Source organism: Lodderomyces beijingensis (genome assembly GCF_963989305.1).
Source record: "Lodderomyces beijingensis strain CBS 14171 genome assembly, chromosome: 3".
NCBI classification, from domain to species: domain Eukaryota; kingdom Fungi; phylum Ascomycota; class Pichiomycetes; order Serinales; family Debaryomycetaceae; genus Lodderomyces; species Lodderomyces beijingensis.
In genome coordinates, this window is record NC_089972.1 from 533,668 (window position 1) to 558,354 (window position 24,687).

The 24,687-nt window shown below is 46.1% G+C and overlaps 10 protein-coding genes across 10 annotated transcripts; 4 read left to right on the forward strand and 6 right to left on the reverse strand. All coding sequences in view use genetic code 12, as the record gives it.

Annotated features, from left to right (window-relative positions):
• Window positions 1-160: 160 nt before the first annotated feature.
• Window positions 161-4,753, reverse strand: LODBEIA_P23210 (uncharacterized protein; the record flags this gene model as incomplete). Its single annotated transcript, XM_066972308.1, has 1 exon — window positions 161-4,753. One exon carries the CDS (start codon window positions 4,751-4,753, stop codon window positions 161-163), a length of 4,593 nt encoding a protein of 1,530 aa, XP_066829259.1.
• Window positions 4,754-7,442: 2,689 nt separating this feature from the next.
• LODBEIA_P23220 (uncharacterized protein) lies at window positions 7,443-7,985 on the forward strand (the record flags this gene model as incomplete). Its single annotated transcript, XM_066972309.1, has 1 exon — window positions 7,443-7,985. The coding sequence occupies one exon, from the start codon at window positions 7,443-7,445 to the stop codon at window positions 7,983-7,985; it is 543 nt and encodes a 180-aa protein (XP_066829260.1).
• A 183-nt stretch (window positions 7,986-8,168) lies between these two features.
• On the reverse strand, window positions 8,169-9,398 carry LODBEIA_P23230 (uncharacterized protein; the record flags this gene model as incomplete). The annotated part of the gene is made up of 1 exon (XM_066972310.1): window positions 8,169-9,398. One exon carries the CDS (start codon window positions 9,396-9,398, stop codon window positions 8,169-8,171), a length of 1,230 nt encoding a protein of 409 aa, XP_066829261.1.
• Window positions 9,399-10,540: 1,142 nt separating this feature from the next.
• On the forward strand, window positions 10,541-11,611 carry LODBEIA_P23240 (uncharacterized protein; the record flags this gene model as incomplete). Its single annotated transcript, XM_066972311.1, has 1 exon — window positions 10,541-11,611. One exon carries the CDS (start codon window positions 10,541-10,543, stop codon window positions 11,609-11,611), a length of 1,071 nt encoding a protein of 356 aa, XP_066829262.1.
• Window positions 11,612-12,312: 701 nt separating this feature from the next.
• On the forward strand, window positions 12,313-14,994 carry LODBEIA_P23250 (uncharacterized protein; the record flags this gene model as incomplete). Its single annotated transcript, XM_066972312.1, has 1 exon — window positions 12,313-14,994. The coding sequence occupies one exon, from the start codon at window positions 12,313-12,315 to the stop codon at window positions 14,992-14,994; it is 2,682 nt and encodes an 893-aa protein (XP_066829263.1).
• A 254-nt stretch (window positions 14,995-15,248) lies between these two features.
• Window positions 15,249-15,848, reverse strand: LODBEIA_P23260 (uncharacterized protein; the record flags this gene model as incomplete). The annotated part of the gene is made up of 1 exon (XM_066972313.1): window positions 15,249-15,848. The coding sequence occupies one exon, from the start codon at window positions 15,846-15,848 to the stop codon at window positions 15,249-15,251; it is 600 nt and encodes a 199-aa protein (XP_066829264.1).
• Window positions 15,849-16,163: 315 nt separating this feature from the next.
• Window positions 16,164-18,119, reverse strand: LODBEIA_P23270 (uncharacterized protein; the record flags this gene model as incomplete). Its single annotated transcript, XM_066972314.1, has 1 exon — window positions 16,164-18,119. The coding sequence occupies one exon, from the start codon at window positions 18,117-18,119 to the stop codon at window positions 16,164-16,166; it is 1,956 nt and encodes a 651-aa protein (XP_066829265.1).
• Window positions 18,120-18,894: 775 nt separating this feature from the next.
• Window positions 18,895-20,811, reverse strand: LODBEIA_P23280 (uncharacterized protein; the record flags this gene model as incomplete). The annotated part of the gene is made up of 1 exon (XM_066972315.1): window positions 18,895-20,811. One exon carries the CDS (start codon window positions 20,809-20,811, stop codon window positions 18,895-18,897), a length of 1,917 nt encoding a protein of 638 aa, XP_066829266.1.
• Window positions 20,812-22,290: 1,479 nt separating this feature from the next.
• Window positions 22,291-22,989, forward strand: LODBEIA_P23290 (uncharacterized protein; the record flags this gene model as incomplete). Its single annotated transcript, XM_066972316.1, has 1 exon — window positions 22,291-22,989. The coding sequence occupies one exon, from the start codon at window positions 22,291-22,293 to the stop codon at window positions 22,987-22,989; it is 699 nt and encodes a 232-aa protein (XP_066829267.1).
• Window positions 22,990-23,264: 275 nt separating this feature from the next.
• LODBEIA_P23300 (uncharacterized protein) lies at window positions 23,265-24,086 on the reverse strand (the record flags this gene model as incomplete). Its single annotated transcript, XM_066972318.1, has 1 exon — window positions 23,265-24,086. The coding sequence occupies one exon, from the start codon at window positions 24,084-24,086 to the stop codon at window positions 23,265-23,267; it is 822 nt and encodes a 273-aa protein (XP_066829268.1).
• Between the last annotated feature and the right edge of the window lie 601 nt (window positions 24,087-24,687).

A 24,687-nucleotide genomic window follows, 5' to 3' on the forward strand; every position in this document is an offset into this window, starting at 1 on the left:
AACTAATATCCGACCGCTGGCTTCCTCTTCTAATGGTGTCAGTATTCATTCATTCATCAACAGCGTTTGGTCTCATCTAATGTATATTAAGTTAATAAAAAAAAAAAAAGGATATATAGAAAACAAAAGTATAAATAATAATGCAAAATTAATTGAAACTTTATTCCCGAATCATATTCATGCTGTTTCTGGTGTGGTACTGCAACAATGTCTCTGCTTGAGTCACACCAGGCACGGCATGGGACGTGCTTATTCTCTCTAACGAGGTTCTAGCTGTTTTGTACTCTCCGCTGTTGATCATCTCCTGCCGCAACACATTCAAGGGGATCTGTCTGTGGAACTGGTCCTGGATCGTGTTTCTTCTCAATCTTTGGACGCTGTTTTGTCTCGATCGAGGGGTGCTTATCGTGGTTTTGCGCTTGATGGTACTAAAGGTCTTTTCCAACTTGTTTTCGCGTTCTTGGTGCTCTTCCTTGTACTCCTCCTCCATTTTTTCGAAAAGCTGTGGATCCTTGTTGATGATTTCGCAGAGCAACCGGTGTCTTTCAACGTCGTCTGCATCGGTGGGGTCGTATCCCGTGGGGAAGTCGTCGTATTTGCCGTTGCGCACTTGTTCCCGGATAATGTCAACGTCTGAAGGAGCAAAGTTGGTACGCAAGAAATCAAAAGTGAACCGAGGAAGGAGACACGCAATGGTACCGATGAAGATGCAGCACCATACTCCCAAGGTGCCCAAGGTTTGCGCACCGGCTCGGTAAAACTCGCCCGAGTAGTTGGCATTGACACTCCAGACCCCGGTCCAGAAATAGACGAGAAGCAAGGAAATTGCATAAATCAAAAGCGAAAGCCAATCCCATCTTTTTTGCTGGAGCAAAATGTAAATGTTGCATGCTGAAACAGCAATACATGCACAAACAACACCCATAAGGAATCGGTGGTCAATAGTCATGCCTTGCGGGTTTTGGAAGGCTTTGTAAAATAACAAATAGGGGAACCAAAATGAAATCACCGATTGGTACAACCCATCAAACATGTACCAGATGAACTTGTATTGCGACCAGTCTTTACCCAAAATGCCGCTGATGTATAGTTGAGGAACGAGTAACGAAACTGTATCGGAAACATCCTGGTCCAACACACCGAGCACAATCACAGGCAACGAGGTGAAGGCCAAGTTGTAAAACATAAGATAAGTATATTCGTAAAGGTATGACCCGTCAAAGTTGTTGTAGATACCATACCAAAAACAGGTAAACGTGAACACGACATTCTTGTAAAAGAAACACGGGATCATTTCCGCCAATCGTTTATAGTCCCATCGTCCATGCACCAAGAGCAAACGAGTGAGGAATCTGAATTGGCCAATGGCATAGTCCGACGACATCACCGCTTGACGGCCTTCTTCTCCCGCGATACCCACGCCAACATTGGCTGCTTGGATCATGGCCACGTCATTGGCACCGTCGCCAATTGCCAACGTCATCACTTTCAATCTATTCTTGACCATCTTGACAACTTCGGCCTTTTGAGATGGCGAGACACGGCAACACAAGACGGACTTACACTGCTTGCCGAGGATGAGAAACTTGTCGCTCAATGTGCGCACACTCTCATTGGGATGGTTATCAAAGTTTTGGAAGATCAAGCTGAGTGCAGCTCCATCGACAATCAACGCAAATCGCGAATCTGGGATGGAGTGGTCGTTCTTGGCCGCTTTGATCAAACTTTCGACTTTATCGGCACTAGACACTTCCATCTGGAAACTCTCTTGCAAATATTTGGTAATCATCTCATCGATGTATTCTGCATTCTCGGGGTCGGCCTCATTGGGTCGTATCACGAGTAGCTTCATATCATTCTCCAACAAGTTACATGAAAAGCCAATGTTGATGGCAGTTTCGATTCTGTCACCGGTAAGAACCCACAATTTAATACCAGCTTGGCCCAACGTGGAAATCGACTGCGGTACGCCCGATTGCAAACGGTCTTCAATGGCAGTTCCTCCAAGCAAGACCAACGACGTCTCAACTTCGTTTTCCATTTCCTCAATGAGTTCCTCCCGGTCGTCTTCAATAGAAGCAAGCGCGTCATTGTATCGTTTGGACCAGTGGCTATACCATGATGGATCCAACTGCTTAGACGCAATGCACAATGTTCTCAAACCCTCATTGGCAAAATCTTCAAGATGCAACGCAGTCTTGCTGACAACTTCATGCGAATTGAGTCGAGGGTCCAACCGCTGGAATATGACACTATCTGCACCTTTGCAATACAACATAATCTCTCCCTTGGGGCTCTTGACGATGCACGACATTCTCTTTCTCGCCGACGTGAATGGAACGATATCCAAGACTTCGTATTCTTCATCGCGGCCGTAAACCAGGAGGATCAAGGACTTTCTCTTTCTCTCCTTGAACACGATACCCAAATCTCGGGCAACGGCAACCAAGGCTGCTTCATCGGGCGACTCAGCCTTAAAGTCGCGCAACTGGGGATCGATTGCATTTTCCTCGGTCACCACGGTGTGGCACAAGGCCAATGCAAACATAAACTTTTCATTGGCAATTTTCTGGTCTTCATTTGGTACCTCTGGTGGCAACGTGTCCTTGGCGTATTGACTCGAGACAAACGAGATGTCCTCCTCGCGTAGTTGATCGTTATGGGAATACTCATTCAAGTACTTCATCATCAAGTCCTTGTCGTTTTGAATCGCAATCTTCCACTTATTGGCCTCGTCAATGATATCAATTCCCTGCCGCTTGTCCAAACCTTGTTTAGCCTCGGTGTAGGCCAAACCATACGACTTGCCACTTATGGTGCATTTTCTAAACTCCATCACGTTTTGAGTCAATGTGCCCGTCTTGTCGCTAAAGACGTATTCAATCTGGCCCAAGTCATCGGAAATGTTCCAACTCTTTGGTATACATGGGAAATTCAAGTGAGCATAGTACATCTTGACATCGGAGTGGATGAAAAACGCCTGGATGGTTTTGATAATCTCAATCGAGATGTACAACGAAATGGGGATCAACGATTGGTAAATGATAAGGGTGACGAAAAATGCAATGATACCATTGACCGCAGGGGTTGATCCATACGGGTGCCAATCGAAATACACTCGCGAATTGTCCGTTTTGCGATAAAAGACACCATTGACCACACCCGAGACAAAACACATGATGAAAACAAGCAAAAAATTGATGACGACTGAAAGATTCAACTCGCGCGAAATGCGCGATGTCTTTGTTGGGGTGATGCCAGAATTGAGCATGATTTTGGATTCTTTACCTGTGTAGACAACGAGCCCAATGACCCATTTGGTGTTTCTCAAAGTGGTGCCCCTCAACAATGCATTTTCAATGGTAATTGCCTCTCGTTCGTCTTCATTCACGAGATTGCCCTTGGCGTCGTAATTTTCATAATGGATAGTTCCCTTGAACGTGTACAATTGCGGGTTTGGCGCATCGCACTCTAACCAGAATTTGGTAGAAGTCAAGTCTTCTGAATGTTTCAAGTTATTGTTTCCACCACACTTCAATGCTTTTCTTTGCTTGAGATTGGTTTCACCATCGAGATTCTTTGTTTCCACATAACAGTTGCCCTCGGCATCCGACGACGAAATCACAATGATATCTGCGGGGATCTCTTCGTTGTTCCTGACTCTGATCATGTCTCCAACATTGACGTCTTTCCAGCACCTATTCTTGAAGCTGGCTCTATCGTGGCCCTGCTGCTCATTCTCCGACTGAAGCCTAGGGTTCACCAACGAATTGGGCACAGGCTCGGTTGGTGTACGGATTTTCATTTGGCCCGATTTCCTTCTAGATTGCGTGCTTTTTCTTGGAGATTGCATGCTGCGCCTGGGCGAGTGGATGCTATACCGCGGGTGATCCGAATGGTAGGTGTAGTCCGAAACAACGGTGCTGATTCTGCGCAACGCCAAGTCATTCTCATGAGCTTGTTCTCGCATAAAGTTCTGCTTCTTTCTTCTGCTACCGCACATGAAAATGCAACCCTTTTTGATGCCCTTGTATGTCGTTCTTGTCGCTCTAGAGCATGCCTTTTTGAATCGTCTCCAAGGGCCAACAACGTCAGACTCGACATTTGGATTATGAACGCCCGAGAGCAAGTGGATGGGGCTATTGTTCAACTCTGCATCCAAAACAACTCTCCGGTAATCTTCAAAAGCATCCTTGACTGCCGTGATGAACACGATAACAATCAAGGGCACGGCCGCCAAACCCGGGCTGGGGACACCAAAGATCTGGAACGCGCCCAAAATGACAATCAAAAGAAAGTAAAAATTGGCCACGTTGGTGAATTGGAAAAGCAAGTTTTTGGGCAAGAAGGAAATCGGGGTGTATTTTGTAGTTCTGATCTTGTTCCTGGGGTATTCAATGATGGGGTGGCCGTGGTCGTCTTTCATTGTGCTCGGCATCTCATAGTTGAAGAATATGGTACGCGGTATATTGTCGTAGACCTCTTGCATAAACTGCGGTCTGTCGGTCAACCCTTTGAGGAAGAACCACCGGTGTATTCTGACCTTGAGGTTAGGGGGTTTGACATGTAGCAAGTCCTGGGCAGTTGCACGTTTCGATTGCTTGGACCCAGCTCCGCCTTTGAGAGTAGTCCCCGTATCTCTGCTGCCGCTTGCCCCTTCTTGAGATCCTGCCGACGATGACATCTCCCGAGATTCGTTCCCCAGATCCATGTTGTTTTTGAACGGGTCTTGTGGCCGAGGCTGTTCTGACATGATGATACAATCTTCCTGATTCTCTTTTTTCTTTTTCTTTTTTTTGTTTTTTCAAGTCTCTTTTTGGAGGTTCTTTTCCTACTGCTCTATCTGTTTTTTTTTTTCTTTTCCTATGCCGATGCAATGAATAGTTGATGATTCCAGCCTACTTCTTGGTGTCTATTCGTGTTGCTGTGATTCATAAAATGATGGGTTGTAAGAAATTGCGCAAACGGCAAATCCAAGATCTATAACCGAAAAAACCCAAAACAAAACGTGAGCGAATTGAAAAGAAAAAAATCAGTTATCTGCGAACCCTTTACCCTTGTGGCTCCTCAAACAAATAGCAAAAAAATGAAAATTAAAAAATGGAATTGGAATAGCTGAATAGATGGTGATGACACTGGTAATGGAGCAGTGTGTAGATTGGGAGTAGCCGTGGGCAGTGGGCAGTGGGCAGTGGGGAGTTGACGGAGGGGGAAGTAGAGTGCGGGTGTGGGCAAGCGTGGGGGAAGATTTCTGTGCCGTGTAAGTTTAAAGAAGAAAAAAAAAAATTGGGCAGAATTTTGGTGATCGTGAAACTGTAGTAAAATACTAGTCGTCTACGAGTATAATACTGGCACCAGTGATACATTATAGCCAATGCCCATCCCACTGGGGTCAATTACGACATGGTGGCTGTCCCGTGTGTAGAACAATGTGGTTGATATGCACATACTTTTGGAAGATACAAGTAGTATGCTCATGTAGACCCCGCGTAGAGCGCGCGGAAGGTGAAAGGAAGGGGAAAGAAACACGGGTAATTTATCGCCGTGGTGCTTCTGGCCGCCGCTGCTGCTGCTATACTAGATGGTAATCACAAGATGTAGCTTAGTAAGAGATAGAAAACAAGAGACATTACCCCTGATGACATCTATTTTGCCACCAAATTCGCCTTGTTCTGCAGTCATTGGAAGTCAAAAGCAAGAAGGTTTCAGCATTCTTAATCTTGGAAAGGAACAAAAAATAAAAAGAAAATAGGGAAAAAGAGGCTATATCTCTCAAACCACGCCTCCCTCCGACTTGCCAATGGGGAGCTTCAACCATGTATACTTGATAGCAGATAGCACGGCAAGAGAAGACTCTTCTCCTCCCTTCCCCCCTACTTCCCCCTACTTCTCCCCTGCTTTTTCTCCATGTGGGTTTGGTTGGTGTGTGGTTGGCCATTCGGGGAAAGATTAAGACTACGCCTCTGCTAGCATGTGGTTTATTCATCTACCGCTGCGGTATGTGCACCTTCTACATGAGTGAGATCTCAAGCTCAACTTTCTTTTTTATTTTTACAACCGATCCCATGGTATTCCCTCAAAGAGAACAAAAAGCTGCACCAGCACCTGCATCAGCACTGCTAGGATCCTGTGTGCCTTCCCATCTCTGCATTTCTCAAGCACGTCATTTACTAACATGCCAGCTAGCGGGAACCATGTCTCCCAGAAAGTACACAAGTGGGTGTTTTTGCATCACCAGCAAGAAACTCCTTGCTTGCCGGCAACTTCGGCGCAGAAACCGGCTACAATTACCGCGCCCTGCCTCGGGAAAAAATTAACAAAAAAGAAAAAGAAGCGAGCCCTGTTTAGATTGCGTGTGTTGTATTTTCCATTTCCCACGTTGGGCATTCGGCATAAACCTTTTTTTTTTAATAAGGGACAGCAGGGTCAGATGCGGAGTCCAAAAGTTGTTTCACCAAGTCGTATATTTGCTCTTGGCTCTGCTGGCTGGGCGGTCCTCGTGATAGTCACGGGGCCAACTAGTTGCATCAGATTTTCAAGTAGAGGTTGTGGCGTGTATCAGGGGGCCCCTCTTTTGTCTGCAAGGCACTACGAGCGCACACTTCCTCTCAGTTACTCAGCAATTCTAGCTTTCGCCGCAAGGTCCGCCCCCCCTCACATCTCATCTCATGTTCTTTTTTTTTTTTTTTTTTTTGTTTCATAGAAGCAATCTCAATCCATCCATCGCCAGACGAAAATGAATCCAGATAGCCACTTTGAAAAAACGCTAAAAAAACTAGCAGCAGCAGCTATGCAGTTATTGGTCGACGAACATCACAACATGGACATTTAAAAAGACGGGACTTGTCAGACAGCCACTCGCACCCACCTAGACTCAATTTCCCTTTATTAAAAAGGGCATAAAGTGAATAGGTAAAGATCATTGCTCCTTCACGACCAGCCTTGAAAAAAGCGTCGATTTATAAGGCGAAAAAAATAAACTAGATGACTAGATTAACAAGAATCACAGTCAAGCAAAAATTTTTGGGGTGTTCTCACTTTGAGGGTGCGAGGGTAATCGTAACTCATCAACCAAGTTGGATTCAGTGGCTCTTTTGAAGAGTCAAAGAGGGACGTCTACTATAGAAATGATCCTATGAAGTACGTCGACAAAGAGAAAAGAAAAAGAAGGGGAAAAGAGAGAGCGAGAAAAGATTGGGAATGAATTTGATCCTTTTATAGTGTTGCTTTTTTTTCGCCTTCATCTCTCTTTGGCGCTGTTTGGGTCGTGGTACACGTAATTGAATGAAGCACACGACTGGTTTTTTTTTTTTTCTCTCCTGCACCACCACGACTACGTTGACCGTGGACGAAATTTTTCAATTTTTTTTTTTCAATACAATTGCGAGTTCGACCAGGAATAGGTTACCCCCCAGCAAGTAAACAAGTAAACAGGTCAAGCCATGTCAGTCGAAGAAATCCCACAAGGAGCAGACGTCAACGTCGTCCCCCAGAACAAGAACGAGAAGAAAGCCAGAGAATTGATCAAGAAGCTCGGCCTCAAGCAAATCAAGGGCATTTCCAGAGTCACCTTTAAGCAAAGAGGCAACTTGATCTATGCAATTGACGCTCCTGAAGTTTTCAAGAGTGCCGCTGGCACCTACGTTGTCTTTGGGGAAGCCAAGATTGACGACTTGAACCAGAGAATCGCTGAACACCAACAACAGCAACAGCAACAAGAAGCACTCTCCCAGGCTGCTCAAGAAGACAAGAGCCCCGAGGCCATTACCGCTGATTTGCAAGCTGCTAGCTTGGGTGAGAAAGTTGAAGAGGTTGGCGATGACGAAGCGGAAGGCGCAGAAGAAGAGGAGGTCGATGAGAGTGAGTTTGACTCGAAGGATATCGACTTGATTGTTGAACAGACTCACGTTTCTAGAGCCAAGGCCGTCAAGGCTTTGAAGAACCACAAGGGTGATATGGTCAACGCCTTGATGGAGTTGTCCTAGGTTCGTTTGTGTATACATACCCGCGTGCGTATACATGTGAAAAATATGTCGACTTGTTGATCTATACAATTCTGTCTTTTTTTTTCTTCTTGAGAATAACTCTGGCTGTAGAAAAGTCTACAGGTGGTGGCATTATTCTTGATGCAGGGATTGGTTTTCTTTGAATTACGACTATGACAATATCTATAAATCCAAAGCAACCTTTTTTTCAAAATTTCCAAGTGTATTCGCTTCTTCTGTTTTTGATTCCGGTTCCGGTTTCTCTGGAACGACATCGGCAGCCGCTACCTCAACAGCTGCTTCACCTACTGGCTGCTCCACTGACTTCTCCACCGGTTTCTCTGGAACGACATCGGCAACCGCTACCTCAACCGCTGCTTCACCTACTGGCTGCTCCACTGACTTCTCCGCCGGTTTCTCCGCTGAGTCTTTTGCCACGCTGGATTTATTCACAGACTCATCACCTTTCTCATCCACTTTTTCAGATTCTGCACTGCCACGTTCTTTCAACAGGGGCGGAGACGCTGGTGGTTGGTCAAACAACATGCCTTTCCCATTCATTCCGCCACATTTCCAGCACAGGTACCTAATACTCAGCGGGTCTTCGCAGTGCGGAGGAGCAAGTCCGTTGTGTTGAAAACAATGAGAGCAAATCAAGGCATATCTATGTTCAATTGATTCAGAATTATCGGTTCCAATGAGTATATCCAATACCCGATCCTGTATTGAGCGCGCCTGTGGCTTAGCCGGAGAATCGTTAGTTGATGCAGGCTCTGGCTTAGCACCTGGTTGTGGTTGTTGTTGTTGTGAGTTGGTTTTGGGTGTTTGTTTGATGTTCAAGTCTTTTAATGCTTGTGCTCTCAACTCAGCTTGCTTCTTGCTTAGTTTGTTTGGCAACTGTGCTTGCCCGGGTACTTGCTGCTGAGGCACAGGGACCACTTTTTCATCGTATTTGTTTAGCAACTCATTCGTCGCATTGAAATTTGTAATCTTTTTCAACTCTTCAATCTTGGCTCTGTGCTTCTTCTTCAATGCTACAAGATAGGTCTCCTTCCCCTTGATTATATACTTGTAGATGAAATTGATGGCTTTACTTAGCATGATGATCAAAGTGGGGAATCCCACGAGCGTGTAAATGCTGTATCTCGACTGGCCCTTGATGAACCATTGGATCCTGTTCGTGGCTGTGGTACCTTGTGGTATTGATATATACGAGTAGACAAGGACAAGCGCGTATAGTATCACCAGGTATAGTTTCAACTTGTTGTTGATTGACCTTTTCCGAGACGATACTCGAATCACTTGCTGTTTGGTCTTGTTGATGTCCTCGGCAATTGTATTGAGCTCTTTTTCAAACTTTTCCGGGTCAAAGCTATTGCTTGCTCCTCCTCCAAAGATGCTAAACACACCCATGGTTACTTAATTGGGGGCGCTCGCTCTTTTTGGGTGTAGTTTGCGGAGGTGTATCTTGGTTGATGGAATACTACACTTGAGTGGCGCTGTTGCAAAAGTTTCCACCTGAAGGCAACTCTATCTATCTATCTTCTTGACCAAACTGACTGTGTGTCGCAAACAAAATAAAACAGGACAATGACAATTGCGCGACACAAGCGCGACACACATGTGCCGCTATACTTTACAAGACCCGAACAAGACCCGAAAAAGACCCGAACCCGAACCCGAACCCGAACAAGACCCGACCTGACCGGTCTTATTCACCACCGCAAGGTCCAAATGGGACAACACCCCTTTGCGCAAAGCTCAGGGTGCTGCTCGAAAAAATTGCCCGTCCTTCATTCTATGAGATATCTTCGGCTGGTACACTTGTTGTGGGTATATTTTTTTTACCTTTTTCACTCGATTCCAGGTGAATTGAAGAAGCAGTTTACGTCATCTGAAATGGCTGCAATTTGGAAAAATCTCGTAGGAGAATGGCGAAAACAACTTTCTCTAAACCAGAATCAGAAGAACCAATTTACAGCACATTTTCAGCAATGAAAATGAAGCCAACGAGTAGAGTTTGCAATAAACTCATGAAATGCCCACTAAGCACCAGCCTAGCTTATAAAATGACCAGAGCCGAGTATTCTATCTCAATCTCCACATGTCACCGGCGGCTTTCGATATACGTCGTGCCCCAGGTCAGCAGGAGACTGCGAAATTCAGTGCTCAATTCCATGGGCCATTATCATCACCATCACATATACTCATACACACGTGCATATAAAACCAAAGCTCCTTCAACCGTTCTCCTCTTGATAGCTTTCACATACACTGCAAGCGCGGCCAACGGGCACACCTCTCCTCCAAACATTTTCAACAGAGACAGCGTTTTCCTCGTCGACAAAGGTACATGTACAAGTAGGAAACTAACGTTCCATTCGCTCACCGAGTTCCTCGAGCTATCTCCTATTTTTTTTTTTTTAATTTTTTTCGGTTTCGTCCCCCCGCCAAATACACAACTCAACTACTACTAACTAACTAAAAAAAAAACACCAACTGGAACGTTGCCAAAGACAAGTTAGCTAGCAAGGAAAATAATTATACATGAAGAGATGCCCTACACGATCGGCACACGGAAGATAAACCTAACGAGGACGTTGACGGACTCCGAGAAACAGCTCGTCTTGGCGCACCCGCGAGTTTTCCGATATTGTCTCAATGATGCCGTGTTCAAGTTCCTCATCAATTTGAAGAAGATTGTGCATTTATACTCGGACATTTTGACGATATACTCGACGTTGTTGAAGAAAGTGCAGCATTTCGACGATGTCACTACCATGACTGGTAAGTGCAAAAGCAAGGTGTTGCGTTTGGAGAATGATTTTAATGATATTTTCGGCAGGGATACTCTCGATGAGATGATTTTGGATAGTAGCAAGCGCAACCACCACGATGATGATGTTGATGTTGATGATGGTGATAGGAGGAGGAGGAGGAGGAGGAGGAGGAGCACGGCGAACATGGAGCTCATTGTCAAGTTCAAGAGCTGGCGAGAACAAGATTACGAAACTGGGATCAAACCTTCTGCTGAATTGCTTTTAAAGTCTTCGATTTCAATATTTGAACAGGTCAACAAGACGCTACTTTGTGTGGAGTTGTTCTTTACTTCATTCACCAACTTGAAAAAATTGCTCATACCGTTTTTGAGGGAGCAAACCACGACGCTTTTGAATTCATTTCGATTGATCAACCACTTGTTGCAAACCCCCATTTTCTCGGGGAATGACTTTCAGAGTGATCAAGGGTTCACCCCGGAGCTATACCGACAACTAAAAGAGACTGAAAGGGTCACGAGCGGGGTGGAAAGAGAATCGACATGTCTTAGCACGGCGTTTGTCACGTTTGATTCTTCCTTGACACAATACACCAGCATATTGTTGGGTAAGGCTATACTCAAGCGAAATATCGAGCACCGCAGCTGCGAGTTGATCAAAAGAAGAGACGTTTGCTGCCAGGCGTCGGAAAGGGTCGTGAGCATACCCTTGACAGAGGACAAGTCGAGCTTGAACTCGGCAATGTCCAACTTGGGCAAGAAGTTGTTTTATGTGGTGATGGCGTTGATGGTTCTTGTGGTCTTTGTCATCTACCGGATACTAACGCTTTTGTTTGGGAGTGGGAGGTGACCTGGATGAATGAGCCGGAGGGTTGAGCTGAATTTTGCATACATTTTAGATATAGTTTATGTATATATACAAATACATACACATACACATACACATACACATACACATACACATCTACATACACATCTACATACACATCTACATATATATATGTGTCTGATTTTTCTAATAAATTAAAAAAAGAGCTATTAAAAGTATAGAGCCAAATCCGTCCTTACATGCCAGCATATGGGAAATCTGACATGTTTTCTTCTTTTGGGTTGGATGTGTGAAACTGGAAAGTTTCTCAATCACCCATCTCAAGTGTACAGTTCCAGCGAAGAGTGTGCCGCTCGGTAGTTGGTAAAAAGTCTGTTGATGTATTATTTCTAGAGTGCGACAAAGCGAGAGAACGAGAGAAAGTATCACCAAACATTCTACCAATCCCACTTCCGACTCATACATAAACTCACCATCACAACAACAACAACGACAACAACAACAACAACAAAACCGTGCTATAACAATCGAGGTTGAACAAATCCCACATACACTCCTTCAAAAATTCTATTTAGCATTGGATACGAGATTCTGTTCCTAAGCCCCTTCTCCTTCCCCCCACCGTTTCACCATTTCTCCCCCCTTAATTTTCAACACACAAACAGACCGGTTCGTCGACCCCCCACCTCATCCACACCCACGTCCAGTTCCCGTTCCATAGAATGTCTAATGACACTCAAATATACTCAGCCAGGTACTCGAATGTGCCGGTGTTTGAATTCGTCACTTCAGAAGGTCCAATCATGCGACGCAAACTGGACTCGTGGATCAACGCTACACACATTTTGAAAATTGCAAGGTTGCCCAAGGCCAAGCGAACACGAATCTTGGAAAAGGACGTCCAGACTGGTATACACGAAAAAGTGCAAGGTGGCTACGGCAAGTACCAGGGAACCTATGTCCCGTTGGAGTTGGGCGAGATAATTGCTCGCAATTACGACGTTTACGAAGTTTTGAAACCGATTTTCGATTTCAAGTACATTGAAGGAGAAACTGCAACTCCGCCACCTGCTCCAAAACATAACCACGCTAGTGCGTTGAACATGGAGAAACGACAAGCAATTTTGAACAAAAAGGAAGTGCAGCTTTTGAAAGCGCAACGACAGCCGAAACTTAAACGCACGGGCACAAATAACAATTCCAGTGGCGGCGAGCTGCTGGATCTAGTGCCGGCCAGGAAAAGAGGACGACCCAAGGGCTCGACCTTGAGCTCGACTCCCAGTCTACAACACTCGGATACGGTGCCGATTGATCCACTGAGGATGATATCGAGACCTGGCAACGTGCAAGGTGGCGCGGCCTCGACTATGGATTTGAAGCAGGAGGATTTGGCGAGTGTAGGCACAGATGAAGACGACGATGACGATGAACTGGACCGTAATGGAGCCGGGCCAGGGTTGAGAAGACCTACTTTACTCAATGGCGAGTTTGAAACTCAGCCTGATTTACTTACAAGTAAGGAGTTGTTTGGTGTTTCGAGACACTCGTTTGAGAAAAACAATAATAACCATATCCATCCTAATCATCCCAATCATCCTAATCACCATAATCAACACAGCCTTACTCAGCTTAGCCATAACAGCCATGGCCATAATTTGAATGGACATGCCCACGCCACGGACCTTTTACAACCTTATCATCAACCTAGCATAAACTTGTCCCAAGAGAACCAAATCTACATTGACTATTTCCAGAGTCTACTCTCGTATTTCTTGGAGGACGACGGAAACAAGGTGCGGCCAAATGTGCTACCTGAGAGGATTCTCAATCCACCCCAGCCAATATCCAAGATTCACATCAATCAAGCCATTGACAATGACAGCAATACGATTTTACACTGGGCCTGCTCCATGGGCAACCTTGCCATCATCAAGTTTTTGTTGGAACGGTTCGGCAAGGAGATCAACTCGGACGTGCGCAACGGCAACGGCGAGACCCCCTTGATGTTTTTGGTTAAATTCAACAATTGTTACGAGTTGGGCAATTTCAAAGACATTTTAAACATTTTAAAAGACTCGCTTATCTTGGTTGACGCCAATGGGAAAACCGTGCTACACCACATTGTCGAACTCAAGAAGGAGAAAAACTCCGCTTACTATCTAGAAGAATTGTTCAACAGCTTGCTAGGTGGGCAAAACGACGATGGGGAAGTAGGGTTGAGCGAAGATAGGGCTGAGTTTGTCCACAAATTAATAAACCACCAAGATTCAGATGGGAACACGGCATTCCACATTGTTGCATTTAAACTCAGCAAAAAGCTCATCAAGTTGTTTATCAACCACCACAAGTTCATCAACCTCGGGTTGAGGAATCTAGTCTCGTGCACCGTTGAGGACTACTTGGCATCGCACAACTATGTTCTTCGATTGGACCAAGGTCTGGACCTCGAAGATGAGGAAATTGCCAATGCCGATGAGAAATTGATACGGCAGGATATCATCGAAGATAACCCACTTAGGACGCATTCCTTCAATGCCCAGATCAACAACTCCAAGATTGCGCTTAATCTATTCAACAACACCGCTAATGAACTCACGGAGAAGATGACTCAGTTGTCGTACTTTATCAACCAAGAACTCAAAGAGAAAGACGAGCTTGTTCTCACGTATTTCAAGATCTTGAACCGGGTCAATGAGATCAAATTGTCGTCCCAGCGCGATATCTTGGCGTTGTTCAAGTTGGAGCACTTGATTGATGACTTGCAAGATACGCAGAGCCCCATCCCCATCAAGACGGAGCTGTTTGGTCAAGAAAGCCAAGCCACCACCGCGGAAAACATTGTAGACACATATAACCTCAATTTTGAAAAAAATCAGATTATCCAGGAAGAGATATACCGCTTGATTAATGATCTCACGTTTCAAATTTTGCACAAGCGGGAAGAATTGTTGAATGTTTTGAAAACGTATATGAATGTGAGGGAGTTTAGCATTGCGCGGGACCTAGAACAACTCGCTTCGGAATGCATCAGTTCGAGCGCAAGCGAGAATGAGAATGAGAATGAGCATGAGCATGGTGATGGGAATGGCAATGGAGATGACAAGAGTGAAGCGTTCAGATTGACGAGGGAACTCCATGAGGAAATTGCGAAAAAGAGACTGTTGGTGAATCAGATTATGATTGAAACAAGACACGTTCCACTCCCGCCCAAGGTCAAACCGGAAAGCAATGGCCAAAACGGGGGACCTCGCAATGAGAATAACTCGATTATTGAGAAATACGCTGCTGATCCACAGAGTAAATTGATCAAGTATTGCAAGTTGATTTCGTTGAGCTGTGGCATGAAATTCGATGAAGTTGAACAGAATATCGATTCTATCGAACAGAGTTTGCTGAGAAAGTGAAAAAGTAAAGTAAAGACTAAAATTTATAGGAGAGACTGGGGCTTGTAAATTTTATTTAGTTTTTTAGCCATGTATTAGTATTGTTATTGTTGTTGAGATCCTAGTGGCGGGGCCACTCTTGAAGAGTCCCGTGGAGTTTTTCTTTTTGACATTTATCGCTCCAGCCCGTGGAGTATCTGCCAATTACCAATTGCCCATTGCCTTATGCATGAGCGACCCAATCACAAACATCTCATACATCGTCTTACAACAACTTAAATGAACCCGCTTACCCGCTCCTCCTCCCATCGGTTCAACTTCTCACGTTGCAAATGGTAAACCTTGCGCAGGTCACGGAAACGTTCCAACATTCGTCCCACTTCATCATCACCACCACCAGCACCACCTCGAGTAGCACCACTAGCAATTTCAATCAGGACATCATTGAGCCGTTCAACCATCTTGCGATACTTTAGCTTCAACAAATCCAGATTGAAGTTCGCGGAAAGAAGCTGATATTGTATAGTTTCCAAATTAACAAACTCTTGAAATAGTTGCTGGAGTTGACCAAGTTGATCTTGGATTTTCGAAATTAGCTGCTCGTATTTTAGAATTAGCGAATCTCGAACTTCGCTCTGGAGAACGTGGGTTAGTGTCGACAACGAGGATGTCAATGTGGAGATTTGGCGTCTGTAGGCTTGAAGCGTGTGGATGTAGCTTGATATCAACTCGGGGTTGGTTGTGAACTGCGTGAATTGGGTGCTGGGGAGTGAGTTTAGCTTTGGCGGGAGCGGAAACGGAGCTAGTGTTTCTAGCGTTAGTGGCGGGATTAGCTGTGGTATCTGGTACGCTTGGGGTGGTGTTGGAGTAGACATCTTCTTTGTTTTTTATGTAAGTGGGGGCTGCAAAAACGGGAATGGGGATATCTCCTGGAGTGAGTCCATCACCCGCAAGGCTTCAAGATCTTGGTTCAGTTCAAAACAAGAATAAGAATTGGTGTCACGTGACTTCATGAAGCGCAAATATAAACCTGCCATACGGCGACCCAACCCCATAAACATCACCTCCACGGCACCACCACCAACGCCCAACGTAATCTACTACGATACCGATCTTTTCCTGAAATAATGCAATTAAACCTCTAACAATCTATGAAAAATCTCTCTCTACGAACATGTTACTAGTTTGATCTATGTTTTTTCACAAACATCGCCATTCTTCTGCCTTAACCGTTCCAAATTGCGCTGATCACGTCTTTGCTGCTTAGCTTCAAACCTTTGATTATACCAATTCCTCATGCGCTCACCATACAAATAGCAGAAAATGGGGAAGGGGACGCCCAACAAGATCCCAATGAAGCCGCACATGGTATTGGCCCACCCGTACCCCATGGCAGCGTACATCTTGTGCGCAAAGAGCGGGAAGGTGAAGCCGAAAAGCGACCTGAACAAAGCAGCAGCAGCAACTGAGCTAGCAGCGAATCGAACATTGATGTCAATGAGATAAGTTTGGATCGTTTGGAAAACGCACGTGAGGCCAAATGCAAAGAAGGCCAGTCCGATCCCGGGCATGATCCAGTGGAGTTTACGTTGCGCGGACCAGCCGAACCATATGAGACCCACTGGGATGAAAAGCGAGCATGCGATCAAGCAGGGCAAGCGGAACTCGGGCTTGGCTATATTGTTGTTGCGCTTGGTCAAGTACGTGTAGACTCTGCCGCACATAAATGTCCAAAACAAGACACCAATGATGAAACCCATCCCCATGGGCAAGTACATGAGACCCGTGACACTCTTGCTGAATCCGTACTGTTGTTCAAAAATTTGGGGAAATGTCACAATCATCAAGTACATGAACCCGTACGTGAAGGCCATAAAGCTTCCCAAGCCGATGACCATGGGGTGTGTGCATAACAACTCAATGGGTCGAACCATGCACATGCTCAATCTCAGCCACGTTGTTTCTCCGCCATTAGTGATTTCGTATATGGTGTGCAAGTTGTGGTTGCCAGTCTGCTTGGCCAATGCAGCCGCTTTGCGCTTGAGCAAAGTTGGCGCGTAGGTCTCTTTGAAGAAGGCAGTAGCCAAGATCGCCACGGCGCCATTGAACATGCACAAGACGTAAAAGCACCATCGCCATTGCATGTGGTCGACGATGAACCCCGAGATCAACGGCGCGATAACGGGCCCCAATAACGGCACGAGCGAGTATCCCGCGAGGGCCGCGTTACGCGACTTGGCGTCGAACAAGTCGGAGATGACACCAGCGCAGACATTCATGGGCACACACCCGAATAGGCCACCAATGAAACGACACACCATCATCTGGGCCGTGTTTTGACTGAAGGCACACCCCAAGTTGAAGAACAAAGACATCCAGCATGATCCATCGAGGACCAATTTGCGCCCGATATTGTCGTATTCGGACAAGGGCGCAATGATCAAGGGTCCAAATGCCCACGCCAAGATCTGGATCGAGACCACCATGGCTTGCATGACGGTGGAGGTGATGCCGAACGCGGCGCTGATGTCGGTCATGGCGGGAGATAGCATACTCGAGGACATGGGAGCCACGAGCGCGTAAAGGGAAACGAACCCGAGCAAGAATATCTTGAGTTTGATGTTCCAGTTTCGTGGATCCTGAGGGTCATCGGCGCCTTGCCACGTGATGAGCTCAGGGTCGATCTTGTTGAATTCTTCGCCGTGTTGTTGGATCTGTAGTACTTTATCTTCAATAACGCCATCGTTGTCAAAGTCATGTTCAAATCGGCCGTCCTTTATTATTGCCTCGCCTGCCCGGTTCTCAATCTCGCTAAGAATGGTTTTCCGTGTCGCGGTACGTTGTAAATTGATCTCGTCGCTATCGAGATCGCCATAGATATGTCGTATTGAATAATGGTCTTTTTCACCTGCTTCCAAGTCTCCCGCGTGCAGCTGGTCCCCTTGGAAACTTTTCCTGATGGTTTCGATCGATTTGCGTGGAAGCGACGCAAGACTCGCCGTTCTCGAGCGGGACTTGTACGGTGTCTGCTGGGTTAACTCATAGTGTGATCTAGTAAGTTCAATGGGAGTTTCCGTGGAGGAATTACTCGAGCTTGAAACGAGCTCCCGCTGGGTGCATTCTGACGATTCCTTCAGCTTATCCATTGTGACTGACGAAGAAATTATCTATAAAAAAAAAAAACCTAGTCAAAACAAAAATCTAGCTATGATCTGAAAACGAGGTAATGCATGATGGTACCAGGATCTAGCATAACCTTTATACCTCAACACCATCAGACAATGCCACGTCTATCCGCTTTGCCTTCCCCCCCTCCCCCCTTGAAAATTGTGTCAGAAAAGAGAATTTTTTTTTCTTTCCAGGGTGCCGTGCTAGTGAGATGCTAGTGAGGTTCCAGTTCCAGACTTTATCTTTCGCATCTTTAGTTTTGCAGCAAAAAAAAATCTGTTTGACAGATTTCGGCTATCGGAGGGAGAGAAACCTCTTTTTTTCAGTTCTTTTCGCAGCTCGGCTTAGAGTTCTACGCCGTGCTGGTGGGTTTTTTAAGAGTGAAGTTGAAAACCAAAGCCGTGTACACCGCTGGGCTCATATTCGGGAAGCAAATAAAAAAAAAAAAAAAAAAAAATTCATGCAATAGGAAAACGGGGCAATCGACGGGTATCATCATTCGAATCAAGGCCCACGAGCTAAACAGCATCCACAGTCAAAATTTTTTCTTTTTTTTTTTTTGGGCAACGTGCACCTGTCAACAACCCTCTCTTCATGCCATTTTGCGCAGGGCCAGGTTGGCTAGAGGCCAGAGGTTTTAGAGTTTCGCTAATCATCTACGGGCGGCTACAGAATCCATAAAAAAAAAAAAACAACTTTACGAACGTGTGTGATGCTTTAAAAAAAAAAAGGAAAAAAAAGGCAAAAAAAACTTCAATTTTTTAGTCTTTTTGGTGACATACGCAAGGCATAATCCTTGCAGTATTTCTTGCTAGCATCCATGGCGCACTTGTTATTCCAGTCCGAGCCCCGAATGTTGAATTTATCCGCCAGTGAAACCACCGTGTCGGCATCGAACAAGCTCGGCATCTTGACAAGGTAATTCAACAACCCGCGCAAATGCACAATGGAGACATCGCTATCGGCTGCAGATAGAGTGACCCCCATGTAGTCCGTGAACGTCACCGGTGGTTGCTGAGCCTCGTTCTCGTTGAAAGCGTCGACTTCCCAGTACGCGATGGAATTAGGGATGAGCACATTGCGGCCTTGACAATGGTCCAGCGCGGCGATTTTTTTCTTACCGGTTATCCACGGCGGCACAAAGGCACCAAAGTCAAACGAGGAGGAAACGTCCGCGATCTTATAGTAGAACCTGTCGTGCTCGCGGTCGTAGTCCTCGATAAACACAATCATGTTGGGCCGGTACATCGATTCGCCGCAGCCGCACTTGTTGAGGTGGGCGCGGGCCCAACCTAAAAAGACTTGACGATTCTCGGGTATCTTGATCTGCTGCTTCACCGTGGGAGGAAGCTTATCTAGTGGCAACGTCACTAGCTGAGTTCCGCCTCGTAGCGGACCGACATAGTCAAAGTCCTTCTTTTCGCCCTTTTGGAGGAAATCGCATATGCCAGTGTCGATCTCGCACAGGAGCACCGATAACGGCACCAAAGTGTAGATGAAATTGACTTGGTTACTCTGTGGACCATGTGAGGGACTAACAAAGGGAGTCCAGTTTTTCTCAATATTGGCGTAGGGCTCGTTGCGCTTCTTGAGCACCGTCAAGTGGTTGCTGAATGGCAAATAGATAAACATGGTCCGTTTGGTCAATTGTAAGTCCTTCATGTTGAAGGCAATCAACGGCTCCTGGAACCCCAACTGGTTGGTGTGCAAGATGACTCTCGGATCTTCGGGCCCGTAGTAGTATTTCCCATTGGCGACCTCCATGGCATAGTCGAGTCTAATGGGGAGGATATGCGGGAACTCGAGGATTTTGAAATCTAGCTCGGGCGAGTTTTCATAGCTCATGAGGGAGCCATCGATGTTGATCTGATGCATCTCCTTGCGTTCGGCATAGGGGATGCTCAACTGGGTCCCCACGGGCAACTCTTGCCACTTTTGGTCAAAGATCTGCACGTAAAGGAAGGAAACGTAGGCCTTGTTGGCTATCCCCGACGGCGAAAAGAGGACGCGGCTCACCATGTAGTGGACATTAAACTGGGGGAGCCACACGCTGGCGCCGCCGAATCGCAACCACTGCTCTTGCTCGGGTATAGTTGGCTGGAATTTCTTCTTTGCCTTGCGAAGCAACCGAGCATAGTCTTCAATCTCGTTCAACTTCTTCATCATGAGCTCAAAATCGGCATCTAGGTAAAACTGTTTGGATTTCTCGATGTTGTGCTCAAATGCCAATTCCGGGCACATCAACTTCTCTTTAAAAATGTAGTTGGACGGCTTGTCCCGTACGACAGGGTAAGGGTCGGTGAAGGTCTCGAGTGGAACCGAGTCAAAGTCATTATTGTCGAGAAACTCCTGGCTTAGCGGGAACGGCTGCAGGTCGCCGTCCCCGGCTATAGCCAGCTGCAAATCCATTTGCAACTGGCCGAGTTTGTTTGAGGCTACCTTCCTGAGCGGGACCTGTGGGAATATTCTGTGGGGCGCAGTTGGATCGTCGGCGGGAACATGGAGCGTGGTGGCGTATAGCACCACTGCTGGTATGGTGAGGATGAGGATGATGAAAGCTCGAAGTTTGTGTGGGAGGAGACACGCGCTGAAGCCATGTCTTAGCTGCTCTACATTGATGACCTTGGTGGCCTGCCACACTTTGTGAAAAAGCCTTTCGACTCGCAACATCAATATTCAAAATGCACTCTGGTTTAAAAACTCAGTCGCGTTTCCTATGCTAGTTATTGTTTGTTGATCCTAGGTGGGGCCCTCTTGTTAGCAGTTGTTCTTTTGCATGAAAAAAACACCTCAGGATGTGGCCGTCTCTTTAGTTGGTGCTACTACTTTCTCCACACTCGGCAGGACGCTTTGAAGCAGATAATACTTCACGCTTGTTTAATCTAGGTATGTCCAGAACTCGAGACAACAAAAAATATACTTGAACTTTCGAGATTTGAAATTTGAGCTTTTCAAAGATGAGATACATGGCAAAGAAAAAATTTGACCGTCTCTATCTTGTACGGCTACATTCCCTCCCCCAGCTCCTGACCGTGCGTTTGAAAAAGGTCGCCGATACAGCTAAAATGAAACGTATTATAAGCTCAGAGTGACACGAGAAAAGTCAATCGAGAAAATAAATAATGAATGAAAAAAACAAAAAAAACCAACTTACATCAACTTGCAGCTGACCTGGGAAACACCCACATGGGCCAACTATGGGGTCCAGAGTCCCTGGCCAGGGAGATGTGGGAGGGAAGGCTTCAGATGCAAGGTTGGATGGAAATAAGCTTAATTGATGGAGGGATGTATCCAATAAACACGAAAAAATCAAGTCCCAGAAGAGCTTCGACGCTACCTCCCCTGTTGATCCGTTTGCCTGGCCTCCTTCTCTGAGAAATGTTATTTCTGCATACCGTAGGAGGTCCAGCTTTCTCACCAAGTAGCCAATCGAACCCCGTACAAGACCAACTTGCGCGGGGGGGGGGGGGGGAATGAACTTTTTTCTTCTTATAGGATATGTGTATATATAATTCCCATCTGGACACACATCCGCTACTGGAGTTGTCAGATGTAAGTGCGAAGCTGCCTCTACTTCAAAATCATACCCGGTCCCCGATGGAGATATAGTCTCCCTTATCCTTTATCGCGCCTGCCACAACTAGAGAAAACGCAGTCAGATTGGAGATTGCGGTTCTTGTTTTCACATATTTTCACTCTGGTTGCAACCATGTCGCGGCTCCTCGCAATCGGAGATATCATTTCGTTGAGTGAAAGTAGTAAGTTCGGGCGATCTGGTCCGCGGAGCACCCGCGGAGCACCCGCGGTGTCTCCCATGGGCAAAGCCAGTAGGTAGCACGCCCAAAATATAGACTATTCACACACACACACATATACACGGTTGGGCCGGCTTGAGCAATCTTTCCGAAGTGTGCACACCTCCCCCGTGTCCCAATAAGGTAATATACGCCGTTTACAGGGATTTTGACACATCCTTTATCGCCAACGGGTGGTGGATTTTGGAAGTCTATATAAGTAGATACGTGTATTCATTTGATATCCAAAAAGAAGAGCAAAAAAAAAAGATACAGATCAATTGAAATCACTAGATCAAAAAAACAAAAGTTCGATTCAATTACCCACGTTTTTCCAACAGTTTGCAGAGTGTAAATGATGACTCAAGAACAAACAGTATGCGTCTTCTGCGGCTCTTCATTCGGGCAGAACCCCGTGTTCGCCCAGGCGGCAGGTGAGCTAGGAGGCAAGCTCGCGTTGAAGCAATGGGGTTTGGTATATGGTGGAGGATCCACTGGTCTCATGGGCGCCGTCGCTTCTGGATGCGCTACAAAGGGAGGATACGTGCACGGGATCATTCCCGAGGCTTTGATTTCTCGTGAGCGTAAGGAAGATGTTTGTGCAGCCGAAAGATCTACTGGAGTGGAAGATGAGTTGAATGAAAAGTTGAAGCAGAGCATAGATAACCACGATGGGTCGACGCCGATTCCCGACTCGGAGAAGTACGGCAAGACCACCTTGGTGAAGGATATGCACACGCGGAAGAGATTGATGGCGCAGGAAGCGAGTGCGTTTGTTGCGTTACCTGGTGGATATGGCACGTTGGAGGAGTTGATGGAGGTGGTTACCTGGCAGCAGTTGAACATCCACAATAAGCCCATTGTCATTTTCAACATTAATGGCTTTTTTGATAATTTTTTGAAGTTTATCCAGGATGCTATTGCGAGCGAGTTTGTCAGTAAGAAGAATGGCGAGATTATCAAGGTTGCTACTACTGTCGATGGTGTGATTGAGGCCATTGAGGAGTACGAGGTCCCCGAGGGTAGATTCAACTTGAAGTGGGAGACTACATAAATCTGGGAAACCTGAATTGCGTTTGGCCGGTTCCAAACACCATAGTGGTGTATATATATATAGAATTACATATACATGTATACATGTATAGAGTTGAAATGTGTTTGATCCTGTTTCTACTTCTTTTTTTTTCTCTTTTTTGTTTCTTTCTAAATGCTGGTATTATATGCTCTGTTGAACTACATGTTATCTATAACTTGTAGAAATCTATCTAAAATCAAAAACAAAACGGCCCCTTCTGTGCATCTGTTTAGGTTGATTAGTTTTCAGTGTATCTAATGCGCACTATGTTCCCCATCGATATCTTCATCGTGCACATGGAACAAATCGTGAAACTCGTCTCTGGGAATCTCAACCTCGCTCAAGTACCCCGTCGAGACATCGTACAACATCCCCCACACTTCAATCTTGCCCTCCTTCAACGCCAGGGTGGCACTAGGGTGTCTCTTGAGCGCAGTGACACTAGCAGCCACATTCAACTCCGCCAACTTGCGCGCCTTGGCCCGTGGGTCCAGGTTGAGCTGGCTCAAGGTGGCGAGATTGGCGGCGCGGATGTGGCGCACGGGGTTCAACCAGAGGTCCAAGACGCCGCCAATCTTTTTCGACGAGAGCGAGGCCCATATCCCACCACAATCGGTGTGGCCGCACACGATGATCTTGCGCACTTTCAACACGTCGATGGCGAACTGGATCACGCCCTGCGATGAGATATCGTTGGAGTTGACAATGTTGGCAATGTTGCGGTGGACAAAGATCTCCCCCGGTAAAGTGGCAAGGCACTGTTCACCGGCGCGCGAGTCGCTGCAGCCGATCCAGAGCGTGTGCGGCGACTGGCCCTTGCCGTTCAAGTCGAAGATCTGGTCTCCATGGTTATGCTTAACTGAGTCGATGTAGAACTTGTTGTTATTGAGGTAGTCGGCCACGGTCGAGTCCCGAGACAAGGTAAAGGGAAAGTTGGAGTGCGACGGCACTTCGCGCTTGGGGTTGGCTTTCTGCTTCACGTCGGCCTCGCCCGCCTGGCCATTGGGTAGGTCCAACTCCCGCACGGGCTCCTTCGAGTGTTCTTGAAGGTAATGAAGGATGTTTTCTCTGCCCATGGTCAAGGATGTGTGGTGCAAGTGTCTGGATGCAGGAGCGCGGTTAAGCGTAGCTGGGACTGGCAATGCGGCAAACAAAGGTGCACAAGCTGAAGAAGAAGAAGAAGAAGTAGATAGTGATGTTGGAAAACCAAACGGCAGGGGAAGCAGTTTGCTTTTGAAGAAACGAGTAGATAGCCACACCTTGGAATGGAATTGATGAAAAAATGTGCAATTAAATTAAATTGAAAAAAAAAGAAGACCCAAAAATTTAGACACTTGCGGGTTAATAAGCAGTACTTGAAGGAAAGATAACGAAATCTATTTATCTGCGGATGGGATGGGAATGGGGGCAGTAGTAGGAGGAGGGTCTTGAGGCAAAAGAAACTCCGTTGGTCAATGCAACAAATCCTGCCTCCCCCGTCTATATGTATTTGCGGGATGGACATGAAAAAAAAAAAAGAAAAACCCCCATGAGCAGATCCAAATCTAGCCAGAATTAAACAGATTTACCCGAACGAAAATACCCGTTGGGTCTCTTTTTTTTTTTTATTTCTTTCTTCTAACCACCAGCAGTTAGCTCCTTCGGAACCACCACACCACCCACACCACCAACCATCCA